At 46.0% G+C, this 14,800-nt stretch overlaps 2 protein-coding genes across 5 annotated transcripts in view; one reads left to right on the forward strand and one right to left on the reverse strand.

Annotated features, from left to right (window-relative positions):
* Positions 1-14,800, forward strand: part of ARFGAP1 (ADP ribosylation factor GTPase activating protein 1) — a 282,268-nt gene that overhangs the window by 209,752 nt on the left and 57,716 nt on the right. The gene's annotated exons all lie outside the window — the stretch shown is intronic.
* Positions 1-14,800, reverse strand: part of NKAIN4 (sodium/potassium transporting ATPase interacting 4) — a 47,712-nt gene that overhangs the window by 4,872 nt on the left and 28,040 nt on the right. For 3 of the 4 annotated variants that reach the window (XR_008971157.1, XR_008971158.1, XM_057400900.1), the window contains exons 4-6: positions 11,645-11,842; positions 4,501-4,561; positions 1,119-1,203 (exon numbers count right to left, since the gene is read on the reverse strand). Coding sequence is in view for 2 of the 4 variants with exons in the window: in XM_057400900.1 (XP_057256883.1) it covers positions 1,119-1,203; positions 4,501-4,561; positions 11,645-11,842 (344 nt within the window). In the remaining 2 variants the exon portion in view is untranslated. The remainder of the gene's footprint in view (positions 1-1,118; positions 1,204-4,500; positions 4,562-11,644; positions 11,843-14,800) is intronic. The other variant, XM_057400901.1, reaches the window with a different exon arrangement.

Consider the following 14,800-nt stretch of genomic DNA (forward strand, 5'->3'; position numbering starts at 1 on the left):
GGTAACATTATTGCCCCAAAACAACCTCCTTTAGCAGCTGCTTTAAAAATGCTTGCATGCTCAACCGCATTCTTGCAGGTAAAGAGTATCAACACAGCAGATTGAATACCGCTTTAGACAGGTAATGCTGACCTTTATGTTTGAGAATGTCCTAAAGAACCAGCTCTGAAGTGGACAGTGTGAAAGTGAGATCTTGTGTCTTCAGCAGGGGGAGGGATTATTGGAGGGCAAAAGGTGGAATTCAGCGCTGAATCTCTGCTGCAGACAATTCCCCTTTCGACTTCCTGATCTCACCTGAATTTGTAGGGAATTGTGCCCCACACATGGAACCCTCTGTTCTTGTGGGCAACCGAATTTAAACAAAAAGTATATCTGAGGCACCCTGCATACAGACCATCTAATGCTCTGTTTAATTCAGTTCACTGGTGTGTATCAGCTTTGTACCCCACATGTTCCCTGGAAGCACAGGCAGATACTGGGAGATCTTGTACTCAAGACAGTCAAAGTCTGTGGTGCTGCCATGAGATTACGGGAGGATGACAAAAAAGAGGGCAAGTGATCAAAATTGCATGGATGTATAGGTCTGAGTTCAGTTATGACTGTGCAGAGAGCTTAAATACAGCCTAAATAACTAGACGGTGCATAGATTTTACCCCAGTAAAGATCTTTTCTGTCTGCCAGACTCCGGTTTAACACTGAGACTGAAAATCACGTTCTGCTATTGCTATGGATTACTTTCAGCATCTACTGAGGCTGACTCTTCCTTCCTTACAGCTCCTTTACCTGCTCAGGCACCATTCACTGCTGAAAAGCCTCTCTTAGCTTTCTTCAAGGAAAAGGCATCTGGTAGTTTGTATGCAATAACATCCTATAGTTGTTCTCACTGCTTTCCTATCAAACACCACTGCCACAAGCCAAGTGCAGAAACACCAGCTTCACCCTGGCAACCTGGGGCTCAGCAGAGGCATTTTCACCCCTTCTGGTGTCCAATTGGTCATTCCTTCCATGCCTGAAAAGCCTGCTGGAGAAATCAACCTGCAAGGAGGAAAAACCCCAAGCCTGTAGCACCATTGAGCCATCAAACTAAGAGGCACGGAAGCACAGGAGGTGATACTTACAGGTATGTCTGCTTGAACAAAAGGTTGGTGGGTTTTTCATTGACATGGTAGAGAGGAAATGGATCAAATCCACCAATGAAATCAACTGAAAAAAAATCAGAACTCAAATAAACAAACAAACATGGCCAGAAAGTTGAAAGGAAACGAAAGGAGAAGTCGGTGCATGTCATGGTATAACACAAAAATCAGTGAGAGAACAGAGGAATGAGTGTACAGCTATGGATTGCCTGGGGGGAATCTCCGCCTTTGCAGACCTCTCTTCTGGGATGGGCAAGTGTGCCAAAGAGGAGCTTCAGCTAACATGAGACTTGAAGCAGAGCTAACAAAAGATTCCAGAGAAACCAGAGGGGCTCCCTCAGCCTCTCTGGGCATCACCACCATGCTGTGACTTCACATGAGAACCAGGCAAACAAAGCCCCTCAGTGATGGGCAGAAGGAAGGGAGCTGAGGAATGACTTGGGAGTGAATGCCAGGGAGAAGCTGGCAGCACAGCAACCCCTGTGAAGGTTCTACAGTGAAGTGGGAATTTGCTTGCCCCACTTGTCTTCCCTGCAAGCCAGGCAACGGCAGTGTTGGAAAACTGCAAATCCCTCATTATCCTTAGCTCTGCTATTTTTCATGTCCTCTCTGCCAATTTCATTGGTTTTAATTGTACAGAAGTAGGAACAATGCTTCCCTTCTCCACTATTCACAGAAGAGCAATGTCACTAGAGGAGGAAAGGTTTAAATGACAATTCCCTTAGTAACCAGAGAAGAATTTCCCAAATCTCTTAGTTCCCTTGAAATTAGGCCAAGTCTATGTTACTGAGCTGGGCAACATAGCCAGGGCTACAGGGGTGTGAGGTGGTGTGGTTTGAGACTGACCTAGCAAAACCCTTTCAAATAGATCCAGCTTAGACCCCTTTTGGGTGCCAAGTTAGTGCATTTTGTTTGGGAGTGTGAAGGCCATCCCGTCCCAGTGCCATTTAAAAATAACTGGAGTCACATTAACTACATAAATGCCTGTTGGGGTTTCTTTCCTGCAGGTGGCACTGTGTTTTCAAATTCCAGCTGAAGAGTTTGGGTATTTTTCAGTGACCAAACAATAGAAAAAAATAATTACTATACATATAGAAAATGAAAAACCAAACCCAACCCTTGAAACATATTTAGAAGCCCAAGAACAGCATATTCTCATAAATGCCTTCTTGATGGACAGCTGGATGCTGATGCTGTGATTTTGGGACAACTGGCAGTTAACCATAGAATCATAGAATAGTCAGGGTTGGAAAGGACCTTAAGATCCTCCAGTTCCAATCCCCCTGCCACGGGCAGGGACACCTCACACTAAGCCATAGCTCCCAAGGCTCTCTCCAACCTGGCCTTGAACAACACCAGGGATGGAGCATTCACAGCTTCCCTGGGCAACCCATTCCAGTGCCTCACCACCCTCACAGTAAAGAACTTCTTCTTAATGGGGGAAATCTGTACAGCTTTTAAGCTAACTGGGGGGATAATTCCCCAGTAGTTCCAGTGAGACTTGTCACCTTTTCTCAGCCACTTTGAAAACATTTGAGTATTTTAAAACCAAGAGAGTGTCCAGTTATAAAACCCCAGTTATTAACTATGTATTAACTGTATTACCTCTGTTGTGGGATGTCTGAATGAGGGAACCTTAAAGAACTGCCGTTTTCAGTAACGGGCTAATACCTTAAACAAACGAAACTCCTGTCATCTGAGCACTCAACTACGGAAGCACTCAAAATCCAAGTCACTTCCAAAAGATCTTAACTGGGGTTCATTGCTGCAATATATTACAGTGCATTAGCACACCTAACGAATTCTTGCCCGCAGTTCAGCATGAAGAGATCCCGATTGCTGTGTTTTCTTATGAGAATCACGTTAGCCTGAGCTTCCTGATGAATGTGTCTCAGCACTTAGAATTCCTGCCTGCTGCACAGCAAAGTGATGTTTAAAGGAAACCACAAATGGAAGAGAAAATTAAAACCCAGCTCAAATTTATTCGGGTCACTGGAAGGATCCACCACTGTGAGTGTGAAATATTGATGCTTTGTCATTGTTAATTATTCAAGCTGGCATTTTAACTCCAAGCTAGGAAGCTGGGAGGGAAAAGGAATTTGTTAGTGGGGGGAAGAAATAAGCATCCTGAAAGGAACAGCTTCTGTGTTTCTAGATACTGCTTCCTTCCATGAGGCTGCCTCTCCTAACAGAGCCCTACTGGAAGAATGAGCTCTGTCATGTTATTGCTATTCAAGAGGGGCTCAGAACTCTTTGAGCTAATATATGTTAGCTAATAGAACAGCTATAGAGCAATTTAAAAAATACTACTTGCAATGTAACACCTTTGCTAAGTGCACTGCCAAGCTCTAAAGAAATGATACATAGAGCCAGCAGAATGAATTCAGGAAGAGAAAAACCTGAGGACCAGTCAGATAAGCAATGCAGCTCATCTCGCCCCTCTGAAATCAACATTTCTTCACATACTTTCAGACATTCAGCCCAAAGCTCTTGTTTTTCAGCTAACATCCATGCCAGCTGCTCTTTAAAACACCAAAGCTGTTTGCACAAACTTAATGAATGTCTTCAAGAAGTTATACTTGGATTGAAAGCCTTTGGATCAGATCCTTACCTGGGGTAAACTGGCCTAGACCCACCACATTGCTAAAGAAAACCAGACTTCATGTTTGTTTGAACCCTATGCATCCATTCTTTTGTTTCTGAAATTATTGGTCTCAAAGGGAGTTTTAGAAGGGCAAGGGAATCCAGGACCAGGTTATGGATGTCTGCATAGACCCAAGTGATTCCTCTCTTTGCTCTTCTCTGACACGTCATAGTGAATGTGAGACACTTAAGAGGTGCGTACACCCAGCCCAGCGGAGTCAGCTCCTTCCTCCTCCTTCTAATTCAAATACAGGACTTCCTCTGCTTTGAAATTAAGTGGTCAGCTTGGTCCTTGGCAAGAAATCTCATGCTCTGCTTCATCTGCAGCTTGTGGCATATGATACTCAGCAGGTGCCTACTGAAGCTGTATTCTTTGTTGTAGGTACTCTTAATTTCAACAGTAATAGTGGCACTATTCTTAAACTATATAAGTTTGAGAACAGAAGCTGCCCAGTTTCTCTAAAGCTGAGCCTGAATAAGAAGCCAAAACTAAGCTTTTTTGGTGCTGAAAGTGGAGGACAATTGCAGCATCTAACCCATGACATGGAGAGAAAAAATCTCATGGTAAAACCAGTTAATCCTTGAAAGATAGGTAGTGCCATATCACGTAGATGCAGAGATGGAAAGAAGTCTGGTGGCAACTCAGTCCTCAGAGACAAACATCTGAGAGAGATAGAATTGAATAAAACCTTTGCCAAGGGATCTGGTGGGGAATACTTACAGCTGTCTTCTTCTTCTGTGAAAACACTAACAACGTAACAGGCGTAGACAAAGCCCACCAGCTGGAAAAGAGAGAGAAGAAATCATTTCAGTCTTTTGAGGCCAGTCAAAACCCACTGGGCAAGACTTCAACAGCCAATATTCGCCCTTAGCTTAGCAGCATTACTTTAATGGTGGAGCCAAGTCCTGTTTGCTCTAAGGCAGGTGTAGGCTTAAGGGAGGACACTGCTGGGAGCACACTGCATGCTGCAAGAGCCGCCCTCACCTTCAGAGGAGCAGCCTGTTGTGGCTGGAAGGATTGGCCAAGAATATGGGCTGGCTTTGCTGACACTGAAACTAAGTTTACTCTCTGTAAGAGGTGATGGGGATACAGGACAAAATCTTGTGTAACATGTTAGATAGATGCTTACGTACAGGACAGACACATACAGGGGTAGGTTTTATTAGCCAAGGTCCAGGGACAAGCACTCCTCAGCTCTGTATTCTTGCTACAAGGGGTATGCACGCTAAGATAGAAATGTAGTTAATCATAAAAATGGTGATGTATGGCAGCAGTGTTCAGAGACACTGAAGTCTGTAGTAACTTAGGCTTAGAAATCAAAACTTCATTGGAAAGAAATCCCAGTCTTACTCTAGGTTTCCAGTTTCTAAGGTTCTATTTTGGAGAATAAACACTTCTGCATGGACTAATCAAGCATTGGGCCTGCAAAGTAAATGGGCCAAAGCACAGTGAGAACCAGGCAAAACGATAGCAGTGGTCTTAAGTCATAGATTGCGTAGGTTAGCAGTACATTGCAACCTCCTGGGAAGCAGCTAGAAACAGGGTAGGAGCAGTAAAACAACAGGGTGCCTCTAATAACAGCCATGGTGTGGCCCTCATGTCAACCCCTTGCTCAGAGCAGTCTTTAGAGCAGAAAACTAGAGTGAACATTTAAAAAAAGCAATTTAAAGTAGCCTGCTGGGTCTGTCCTTAACTGGTAGTTTTGTAGAAGCTCTGAAGCATCCAAACTGCCTCATTCCATTTCAGTAGCAAGTTGTTACTCAGCCTGAATAGAGAAACAAACTTGTGGTACTATGGGAGTTAAGCATTCTAGATCCAGCAGGGATTTCTTTTGCTTCTCCTTCTTCCTGTTAATCAAATATCCTCTCCATCCTTCATTTCACATCTTTACATAGCACCCCACTTAGCGAGATCTCGGTTGACAGTAACTGCATTAGGGAAGTTATTGTGAGACTTAATTGTTTTCCACTGTGAGCTCAGTTCTTCTGAACAAGAGTTAGAATGTAACATGCAGTGACTCACTCCGAGGGAAGACAGAATGATGCATGGTGGGGCTTGAAAAGTAGAGTCCATTCATTTTTAGTATGACAGTAAAAATACATCACACCAGAAAGCAAAAGGCAGATAATGAGATTTGTGCTGGGGAGTTATAAAGGCATTTGTGAGTTCTCCAGCTCTCCCTGGCAACACACACCTTGTTGGGAGGAAATGAAATGGTTTCGTAGCATCACTAAACCTTGTATTTCCTTTACTGCTTTCTATAGTCATGTGGAAACCAAGCTGGCACTTGCCTTTCCTTTTGGGTGAGCCTCATGGAATCACATCCTCAGTGGAGGAGAGGTGGCTCTATGGGCCCACTCATTTCCCTGCTGTGCATTCATGAAACCAGGGCTGCTTCATGCTGAGTTCCTATGAGGTACAGCAGTCAGCATGTAAAGATAAGTCCTTCTGGGTGTGATGCCAACCAGAAGGCCACCTGCAATGGCCACTGAGTATAATCATAGAATGGTTTGGGTTGAAGGGACCTTAAAGCTCATCCAGTTCCAACCCTCTGCCAAGTGCAGGGACACCTTCCACTAGAGCAGCTTGCTCCAAGCCCCTGCTTCCAACCTGGCCTTGGGTAGAATCATTGCTCAGATTAAAAAAAAAACCAAGAAAACCCATCAGAACAATGAGAGCTTTCTCTTCTCTGCCATCGCTTGTGCCTGGCTGACAGAAATCCCGGGAAGAGTTCCCATTCCCTGCAGTTGTGGCAGGCTGGGAGGGTTGGGCAGATCTGGCCATGGTGCTGACACAGCCCCCGAGCCTGCTCCCCATTGCTTCTGCCTTGAAGATGTGCCCCGATTCCAAGGGAAATCCAGGAAGGTTTTCTCTTTGCCCAGGTTTTCCATCATGCCTCAGAGTAGGAACTTTGGCTTAACAGCCATGCAAAGTGTTAGCCCTAAATCCATTGACTGTTATTATACTCTATAACGGGCACCCAAAATGTTCTTTTTTATTTCTCTTTCTAATCCATTCCTTTTTCACATTTGCTTCATCAATACAAACTTGTTTATTTAATAGCACTTCTTTTTCAAAGAAGTTTTGGTGCTCTTGTGACCTGGCCAGAATAGGAGAATTTCAGTGGCAAAGAGGGAGGAGGCGTACAACATAAACATGAATTGCATTGTTATAGGGGCTGACCTAAATCATAACTAAACCTACGACCTCAGGGATGAAATGAACTCCTGGCACTCCCCAGGTCTCATCTTCTGCATGAGTTATGAATAGAGCTGCAGAGGAGAAATGCTGCTCCTGTTGTCCACTCATTTTCACTGGAAGAGTTGCTAGAATGCGGGATGGGCAGGCTCCAAGAGGCACCAGCAGCTCCCTTCTGACTGCATCCTTGATGAAGATGTATCAAGCCCCCAACATCACCAGGTTTAGCAGTTATTAAGGTAGAACTGAAAGCTTCAGAGGCCAAGAATTTAGCAGTCACTTCACTCCTGCTCAAAGTGCCACTTGGTTGCTGATTTCTGTATGAAAGAAGGTTTTAAGCTCTGCTCTCCCAGGGAAATAGCAATAACTCTTAGATTTTGCAAAGCTCTGTAGGGGAGGTGGAAGAGGAGGGAAAACGTCAGTGATGTAAAATGACACTAAGCTATTGCTCTAATTCCCCAAAGAATGTTCTTGGGATTTAGCCTGTGCTGCTGTTTCTTTACTTGTTCTGCATGTTCAGTACCAGCTTCCTCCAGGCTGCAGAAGTATCCGATTTAGGGTTTTATTAGGAACACATGTTGTAGGCAGGTGTGTTCAGTCAGTCTCTCAGACAGCCTGAGAACACACATGAACAATAAAGGACAAAGCTGGGATGTCCCAAGCATTCTGCAGGCGAATAAACAGCAGGAAAGACAGGAAGAGACAAGTGTGCTCAAAGGGAATGAGGAAATAAGTCTATAAATCCCTGTGTCCCTCAGTCATCTGAAGTTAACTTCTTAATAGCGAGTTGAAAAGTGTTTATAGAGCAGCATCACTGAAGTGCTGGAGCCAGAAAGACTGAATTACAGCAGGATCTACAGAAAGGGACCAACTGGCTGCAAGCATGCATAGTACACGAAGGATGGGAAGGCAAAGCTTAGCAGGAGGTGCTGCTGCTCGTGTAAGATCTCAGTTTTAGTCTGCATCTGTCCTAGCGAAGATTCTGTGATCTTTCTCTCTGCCAGTGGTTTTTCCACCACAGAGAATATGTGCAGAGTCTCCTCCTTCAGGGCAGGTATATTCTAGGTTTCACTTCTACTCAGTGCTAATGAAGTGTGTGTGCTCTGATCACTGTGAGAGGGGGAAAATGAAGAGATCTCTGCTGCAAGAAAGCAAAAAGCCAGCTTATGAGAGAGCTCCTGTGACCAGATAGCTAAAAAGAGGCAATCAGAATCCTTTGATTCCTTGACCTTCTTTACTCTTCGGATGCAATTACCACCACTGAAAATCTAGCCTCTGCCAACAGCAAAGCATCACTTGCACATTGCTTCTCACATAACATCTGCTGTCAAGGCTTGTGCTGCCGCCTCCCTGGGAACCTTCCAACCTGTCAGTCTGAGTGAAAACAGCAGACAGGCAGGCAATGAGTTCTCTCTGTTGGAAAGACATTTCCAATTTCCATCCCATTCAATAGAGCCTCAGGAAATGCCCAACCCTCCCCACTCCCAGAACTACCATATGGACAGCCCAGAGCTATGCCAGGTATTGCAGAGCTAGAAATCACTCCTCTCCCAGCTGGCTGGCAAGTCAGGGAGCTGCAGGATGAATCCTTGCTGGGCTAAAAACAAAGCAGATTTCTTCTCTTGACAGAGTAGCTGCTGTTGCATTTCCTAATTGGGTTGGGAGGATTAGTTTTACAGTGACATTTCTGTACCAGTATAGACTATAAGATGTTGTTACAATAAGCTTTTTCCTCCAACAATCTCTGTGCTAAAGCACGGAGAGAGATTTTCATCCTTGGCCCTGCAGCTACTTGTATCATACACGGTGACTGATATGCCCAAGTTTGATCACATTCCAGATTAAAGGGGTTGCTTTTGCCTGCAAGGAGTACAGACAAGCTCTGAGCAAAAGCAGACGGAGACCTTATGTATCTTCAAATGTATGCCCAGGAGCAGGATACTACAGTCAGCAGGAGTCAGGATGACAGCCAATGCTGCGCTCACCATATGGGTTCAGGTTTGCTTTCCTTCTCCTCTGGCATGCAGGATGGAATTCAGTGAGCCTACCCCAAGTACACAATATGGCACACTCCAGTTCCTCAAAAGCCTCAAGGAACTGGCATCCCAGAAAACAACCACAATGTCCACAGCTGGGCACTGCATAAAGAGCATGCATTTCACACTGCCATATCTGGAATAAAATAACACCCCCCCACCACACACATACACCAACCAACGACCCCTAAAACCATGAGGCAAAGCAAACTAAAACTACATAAAGCACCATTTTGCCTGTCCCTTGCCCTTCTTAACAGAGAACTGACTATTCCAGTCTCAAATGCATGGCAGACAAGGAGGGAAGTAGGTCATGTCCCTTTCTGCATCCCTTGAGCCTTCAGGTTGGTGGTTGTGGTTTCTGTACTATCGATCTGGTGTCCCTGCCTGTCTGCAGCACAGCACCCGCCAGGCGCTCCGGGGAGGACAGCAGCCTGTAATGAAATCTGCCTTAACGTGGGATAAAGAGAACTGAAAGAGATACTGGCAGGGATCAAAGAGTTTGACCCTCAGAGACTAAAAAGGGAGAGAACTGGCTGACTTCTTCCCAGGCAAGGTCTGAGTGAGAAGGCAGGGAGGTTTGTCTGCTCCTTACCTCAGCAAAGCAGGGAGGAAAAGCTCTATTTCTCCCACTAACTCCTGCTGTTCTGAGCATTTCAGAGCCAGCAGGAGTTGCAGACCTGGGGTTTCAATATGTTTCCTGCAGGTAGAAATTGAGTTCACTCAGCACAGCTCAGCCCATCTGGCTTTCTTGCATACAAGTATTTTAGTCTTATTCCCTTGTTTTGGGATTCAAAAATCCACTTGGAACTTAAGTCTTAGAAGGAGAGAGAAAATATTTACCTAGATCCTGTTTTATCTTATAGCTCCCTCCTCTGTCTCCCCATCTGGCCCTTTGTGTTGTTTTGCAGATGCACAAAGAATATTGTCATGTGCCTTTGGGAAGAAGCAAAGGAGAAAACATTCCCAGAGATGCTTCTATATATCAGTGTGAGCACGTAGCTCAGGGCCGTGTGCTTTAGTTAGTAACCTGCCATAAAACAGAGGTTTGTTCTAAACAAACTCAGGACCATTTGCTGTCTGAACCGCTAGCCTAGGGCACAAGGGCTCTGCCATTGCGCTCAGGTAGTTCAGAAGAATGCTAACAGTGACATACTTCTGCACTTTCAAAGTCTTGACCTCTAGACAAGACAACAGGCTCTATTATTCTAGATAGAATCACAGTGGTTTGGGTTGGAAGAGACCTTAAAGCTCATCCAGCTCCAACCCCTGCCACGGGCAGGGACCCCTTCCACTGGAGCAGCTTGCTCCAAGCCCCTGTGTCCAGCCTGGCCTTGAACACTGCCAGGGATGGGGCAACCACAGCTTCTCTGGGCACCCTGTGCCAGCACCTCAGCACCCTCACAGGGAAGAGCTTCTGCCTACCTCAATCTCCCCTCTGGCATGTTAAAGCCATTCCCCCTTGGTCCTGTCACTACAGGCCTTTGTAAAAAGCGCCTTTCTCATACACATGCATCGAAGTGGCTCTTGACAGTTTAGTGCAGATCATTTTCCCTGCAGGAGAACTATCCAAACATTAACAGCCAGCACACATGCCAGGGAGCCTGTCCAACTCAGGAAACAGGAGCTTCTCTGTCTGCCTCGTGTGTGACATGGCAAGAAAGGGGTTGCAGTCTTCCCCCTCTCCCTGCAGTTCACTGGGTCACAGATCACTCCAGCTAATAGGAAACACAGGATCAAGACAGTGGAAAGCTGTACTAAAAACGTGCAAAGAAGTACTTGGCACTCCAGAAGCTTGGAATTCCTCTATTTGTTATCCTTCAGCATTTCATCAGTGCAAGTCACCCTTCCTTTTTAAGCCAAAGCTCAAATGTGAACGTTTCACCAGTCCACGTCCGTTTGTACTTAAAGTCATTCACCACAAAGTAACAAACCAAAGCAGATTAGGAGGACACGGGCTGCTGACTCTAATGCAGCTACAGAATGCAGGAGCACCCAGGAAGGGGGACAATGGCCATTCTGTTTCAGTTAATTTCACAGACAAGTGAGAAGCACTTACTGAACAGTGAACGTTAAGGACATTGAATTACTGCAGAGCACTTAAGAAACCCTCTGGAAGACTGATGAAGGAAGTTGATGAAAACATTTAGTGCATCTATCTGAGGTGTCAGCAGAAAATGCACTGCTTTCTGCTGCCTTAGAGTTTCTTTCATTCTCTGTAGACAAGGAACTTCTCCTTTTTATTTCTTCACAGCAAATGTGCATGTATGTGCTCTGCCACTCATCACGTGGAGTAAGAGAAATCCTTCTTCAGAAGGGTCTCTGTCCTCAAAACATGAACTCGCACACAGCAGGGATACAGAGTGATTTGTTACTGTAAGGTTGCATGCGGTGCATTACTTCAGGTGTTAGGTTGCTGGTATCCATTTCCAGTTCTTTCCAGCAATATTGTTCATAAGAGAGAACAGGAGAACAAACAAAAAGAACATTTACAGAGGGGTTTGCAATCAGATGATACAAAATGGGGTGGAAAATATGGGCCAGCCTCTGTGCCTGGATAAAAATACCCCCAGCCAGACAGCATCTCCTGCACAAGTGGTACCCAGCAGTGCTCTCAGTGATGTACTCACCGCAATCAGGATCTGGAAGGAGCTGTGCATCACCTCGATGTAGCGGTACTCCAAGGCACAGCCTATCACAGAGATGTAGGAATGGCCATCCAGCCCTTTGATGCCAGACATTGAAGCCTCCTTCTTTACGCAGCCAGGACCATTTTCACTCCACCATGACTGGTGCCGGGAAATGTTGAATGTCAATAGTTCACTGTCCTGAAGAGAAGAGTTGCAAAGAGATCTCCATTTACTACAAGAGCATCGGACATGCTGTCAGATGAGGTCATATTAAATCACTGGAACCACTTTGCTAGTGATCCTACACCTGCAAGTTTTGGGTATGGTAGTTTAAATCTGGAAGAAAAAGGTCAAGAAGGCAGCATTAAGTGTCTTGTCACAGACTCATGTGCAGTGGGTATGCTCTTCCCAGCACAGGTTCAACACTGAACTCAAGAACATGAACTTAATAACCCCAAAATGAGTTTCAAAACCCAACAGATCTTCCTCTGTTCTTAGCTTTTAGCACATCTAACAAGTTCCTGTACCATTTCTGTCCAGTTTCCTTTCACACTTGTCACATATGGTGCTTCTGCATCTCCTGTTGATCTTACACAGTCAGCCTCAGGTCACATTACCCAGCAGGGCAGACCTCAAGGTGATGATTGCAGCTTCTTGTAACCATTTCCCCAGCTGTTCCTTATCATCCCTACCCAGGGAGAGGCTCTTTGTGTTGCTCTTCTCATCTCTGCCAGTTGAATAAGTTAAACCATGCCAACACGGGGGTTACACAGTGAAATGCCACAGGAGTTTGGCTTGCAAGCAGGTCATTGGAAAATGACAACACTTTCCTCACACCTGAGAAAAGAGCAGGACTGGCTGGAATACCTGGGAGAGCTTTTGTGAGCTTACAGGACACGGCAGAGCCCTCCCTGCAGACAGTAAAAGACAAACAGGCTGAACAGCTCGGCTGCACCACTTCACAGAGGAGTGCTAAGAGCTGGGTGCCTCAGTAGTTCTCTTGGGTCACTTTGATGTGGAATCAAGGACCCCTTTTGTCCACAAAGCAAAGCCAGGGGTTGGAAGGTTGATTCTGAAGGATAGGTTATAAAATTCTATGTGTCTTTACAGAGTACAAATTGGTACTGGATATACACACCCTCTCTAACCATTGCTCCAAGCCCCATCCAGCCTGGCCTTGAACACTGCCAGGGGTGGTAAGAAGCATCTCCCAGCCCAGCAGCAGTCAGAACCTGGGGTATTCACACTTCCTAACATGGGAAAGAAACCTCATGTGGCAGCTCCCAGTAGAATCAAGAGGGAGAAACAGATTCAGAGCATCTGATCCAGGCTCCTGCTCCAAATTACCCCCTGCAGAGGACTTGGCTCTGCAGCCAGCACAGGGAACCTCTCCAGGTAGTCCTGCAGATGCACTCTGCTCAGTCCACGTTGGTATCCAGGGACAAGCTTGAGTTACAAGGGCAGAAAACCTGTGACTAGCAACCAACTGCCCCTCCTTATGCACATTGTGTAGGTGCCTCTGCTCCACCACAGCTACTCCAAACCACTTTGCAGAGCTGTGATTCAGATCTGCTGCAGGAAGCACATGCTAAGCAATGTGGACAATTAAGTGAGAAGGCAGCTGCCAAACTCCTGACACAATCAGCACAGCAGATGGGATGTGCTTTACACGGAGGAGGGCACAGAGATGAAGTGCGGCACCAGTGCAAAGGCAGCCTGAATTAGCAAAGACAATAGTGAGAACTCTGTTAGCAGTTGGGAGTTTAAAGGGAGCTGTGTGCATTTTAAAGGGGATCATTATTAGCTTAGCAGCTACAGGACAATGCACACAGTGCAAGGTGCTGCACCAGCTTCATTTCTGGAGACAGCTTCCCCTTCCACCTTCTCCCGGTTTTGGCAGAGGAGCCTTTGGCTTGCCCCCTCTGCTGGCATCGCTCTTCCCTGGCCCACAGACCTCTCACATACCCACCAAATGCCATCTTTTCTGCAGAGCTCATTCTTTCTCTCCCAAGTCTGCATGTTCTGAGACACATGGATCTTCCCCAGCAAAAGCTTTTCCTCCTGGAGCCAGCCAGCTCCCCAGTCTGCTGTGTTCTTCTCCCTCTCACAAGCCAATTGGGTTATGGGAGACTCAATTCCTGTCTCTTTGCCTGGGGCTTCCCCCAATTAGCACAGAAAGCAAGCTGTTCCACAGGTCACTGCAGCATCTACTCTTAACCTCAGTCCCCAGGGCTTCCCTCTCCCAGCTCACAGATGGTGCCTTCCCAAACCTTCTGCTTCACTTATGCACAGAAACCCTTCGGTGCCTTCTCGACTCCTCACAGAGGCATCCATGTGTATTTGGCAAAGTAAGAAACAGGCTGTTTTCCTTCCTGAACTTCCCTTTTGCCAGTCTTTATGGAATTGGCTCTGGGTTATCTTTGCTGCAGGAGCTGAACTTGCTTGGGAGTTAAGCCTGGAAAAGCAAAGCAAGTGCTGGGCTGGAGGTGGACAAGTGGAGGAACAGTAGGTCCCAACCAGCACTTATGGCTTTTTACCTACAATCATGCTCCAGCTCTGCACAAACTTTGTATATATATATATATACTTCAGAATAGAATGGAAAAACTGAGCACATTTGGATTCACACCCATGAGCCATCCATCTCACAGATGTAAAATGAACACTGATTGCACACTGCGTTGTGGATGCCCTCAGGCCCACAGAGACACTGTCCTGAACAAGCATGTGGCTGGAAGACTGCAGGCACATGGATGGAAGTGTCTCAACAAGGCAAGCAATGCCATTCCTGGCTGGATGTCCTCAGGGGATACCTGTGCTGATGGGTTACAATAAAAGAGCATTCAGGGAGATCACTTCATGGACCTCCAGTTCCTCCTCAGTGTTTGCTGGGAGACTGGGAAAACAATGCCCAGATATCTCCTATGGTTTGCCAGCTTCCTTTGTTGGAGATGGTTGAAAACTGAAACTATGGAATAGACACACTGAGATCAGGAGAAAAGAACCCGTTGGAAGGAAGTTCAGGGAACAGCAGTTTCCCAACACCTTTCTGCAACACATTTGAAGCCCAAGCCCACTAAATCCTCCCCAAAGCAGGCGGAGGCTTGGGAGATGTTAATCAGTCCCAGAAGTGAGCAAGCCCTGCGGCTGGGAGAG

This window comes from Pezoporus wallicus, unplaced genomic scaffold (assembly GCF_028554395.1).
Source record: "Pezoporus wallicus isolate ANWC-B61680 ecotype Strahan unplaced genomic scaffold, APGP_CSIRO_Pwel_v1 contig_11133, whole genome shotgun sequence".
Classification (NCBI taxonomy): Eukaryota; Metazoa; Chordata; class Aves; order Psittaciformes; family Psittacidae; genus Pezoporus; species Pezoporus wallicus.